At 36.2% G+C, this 1,799-nt stretch overlaps 1 protein-coding gene across 1 annotated transcript in view; it reads right to left on the bottom strand.

The window, feature by feature from the left end:
- Positions 1-364: 364 nt before the first annotated feature.
- Larp4 (La ribonucleoprotein domain family member 4) overlaps positions 365-1,799 on the bottom strand; it is a 71,045-nt gene continuing 69,610 nt past the window's right edge. The window contains exon 15 of the mRNA XM_012516166.2: positions 365-1,786. Coding sequence (XP_012371620.2) covers positions 1,448-1,786 — 339 coding nt within the window. The 3' untranslated portion in view covers positions 365-1,447. The remainder of the gene's footprint in view (positions 1,787-1,799) is intronic.

The raw sequence follows: 1,799 nt of genomic DNA, 5'->3' as shown, positions 1-1,799 counted from the left end.
TTCACAATTTACAGTTTCAATTTGTACATATGTAAGTCACTAACATAAGGGACAGTTCTTACTATTACAAACTATCCCAAAAAAGAAATAAAACCACACCCTGCACAGAACTCTGAGCATGGTATGAGTTAAAATAGATTAATATAACATGATTTTTAATATTTTAGTCATTTTCTAAATACCAGCATGTAAACTTGCCTATTTGATATGACAGCTACAATTTTACTCATTGAAAAATTATGCATTTATTTCCTTCAATCAGCTTTCCCATCTTAACCTCTCTTTGACTTGCTTTTTTTGACTCAGTGAATTTCAAACTTTTTTGAAAAGGGGACTGAAGAAAGGCAATAAACTGTAAGCTGAAAAAAGTTCTCTAATAATCCTTTAAAAAATTATTCTCTTCAATACAATTTAAACTTTAAAAAGTTAAGTCACAATTTTGGAAAGGGGCAGTTGGACCTACCAATCTAGAACCTAAATTTCTAAGTATGAGAACAGAAGAATAAAATAATTCATTCATAAATTTACAACAGTTACATGATTTGACTAGACTGGTCAAAGCAGTCAGAAATGTACAATTCAACAGGTGATAAGTTATTTGCTTCTGGGGATTGACAATCAAAGAACAGAATGACGAAGTAATAAAAAATTCTGTTTCCAATCTGAAGAGGGGGACCTGAATTTAAATCTCTGAAATCCATTCAACTTGTTCAGGTCAAAGATGAAATGTATTCTGAGTAACCCTATTCCTTCCTTGAGTATCAAACTGATTGATAGTCACATCTCCAAGTACAATCAGTGCTTTTACAGCTTCTTGAATGAAATATTAGTAAAGTCAAAAAGACAAATTAAATTTCAAACTAAAATCTACTCAAGAATTACATTCAGTTTTCAAATCATTTACTCCCCTGACAACAGATTTGGCTGAAATCACTCTCACACGCACTCCCACCAACAGACACCCCCGCCACCCATCTGCTTGGCAACACAAGGCCATATAGTCAGAGATGGCATTCTCAAAGCCAAACTTTAAATAGATTAAAAAAAGTAATTTCTAATTTTTACAGAAATGCTTCTTCAAAAAATATTTTCTCTCATTCCCTCATCTCCTATACTGAAGGATGTATTCTTCCTCAAGCTAAATCTGAACCCTCAAATTGATTCCAGGCAGAAAATATCTGCAAATTAAAATCAAGAACAAAAATAGAAAAATTATATTTTATATATGTGTATATATATATTTATATATGTATATTTATACTGATTAGAATCCTCCAGCATTTAAAAATCACTTTAGAGATGAATTTTGGGATCCTACTGCTTACAACTTCAGAATCCATAATGATTTAAGGATATACTTTCCGTATCTCTCCCCTCCAAAGCAGTTCAAAAAGCCGCAGCCCAAGTTTCATGGGAAGCGAGGTTTCTGAGTAGTTTTTGTCTGTCTTTACTTTGGCGATCTGGGTGGCACATGCTGCTCCTTGCCGTTACGCCGAGTCACTCCCTGAGGCAGAGCCCTGTGGCTGAACTGGCGTCTCTGTTCCCTGATTTTTCCAGCAGCTCCCCTGGGAATGGTACTGCCTCGGAAGCCAGAGTAATCCTTACTAGCCCTTGCTTCTGGCTTCTCCTGTGGTTTCTCAATAGACTTCTCAGGAGCTCCATTCTCTTGGTTCTTGGTGGGAGACACTGCATTGGAGCGAAGTTCCTGCAGTGGCTGCACAAGAACGGGAGATGGCTCTTTAGGAGGTTTCTGGCATACTTCAGCATAACTTAACTTTCGGGGTTCCTGGAAAAGATAA

The sequence above is a fragment of the Octodon degus genome, unplaced genomic scaffold (genome assembly GCF_000260255.1).
Source record: "Octodon degus isolate 3935 unplaced genomic scaffold, OctDeg1.0 scaffold00093, whole genome shotgun sequence".
NCBI classification, from domain to species: domain Eukaryota; kingdom Metazoa; phylum Chordata; class Mammalia; order Rodentia; family Octodontidae; genus Octodon; species Octodon degus.
This window is presented reverse-complemented; position numbering and strand designations above follow the sequence as displayed.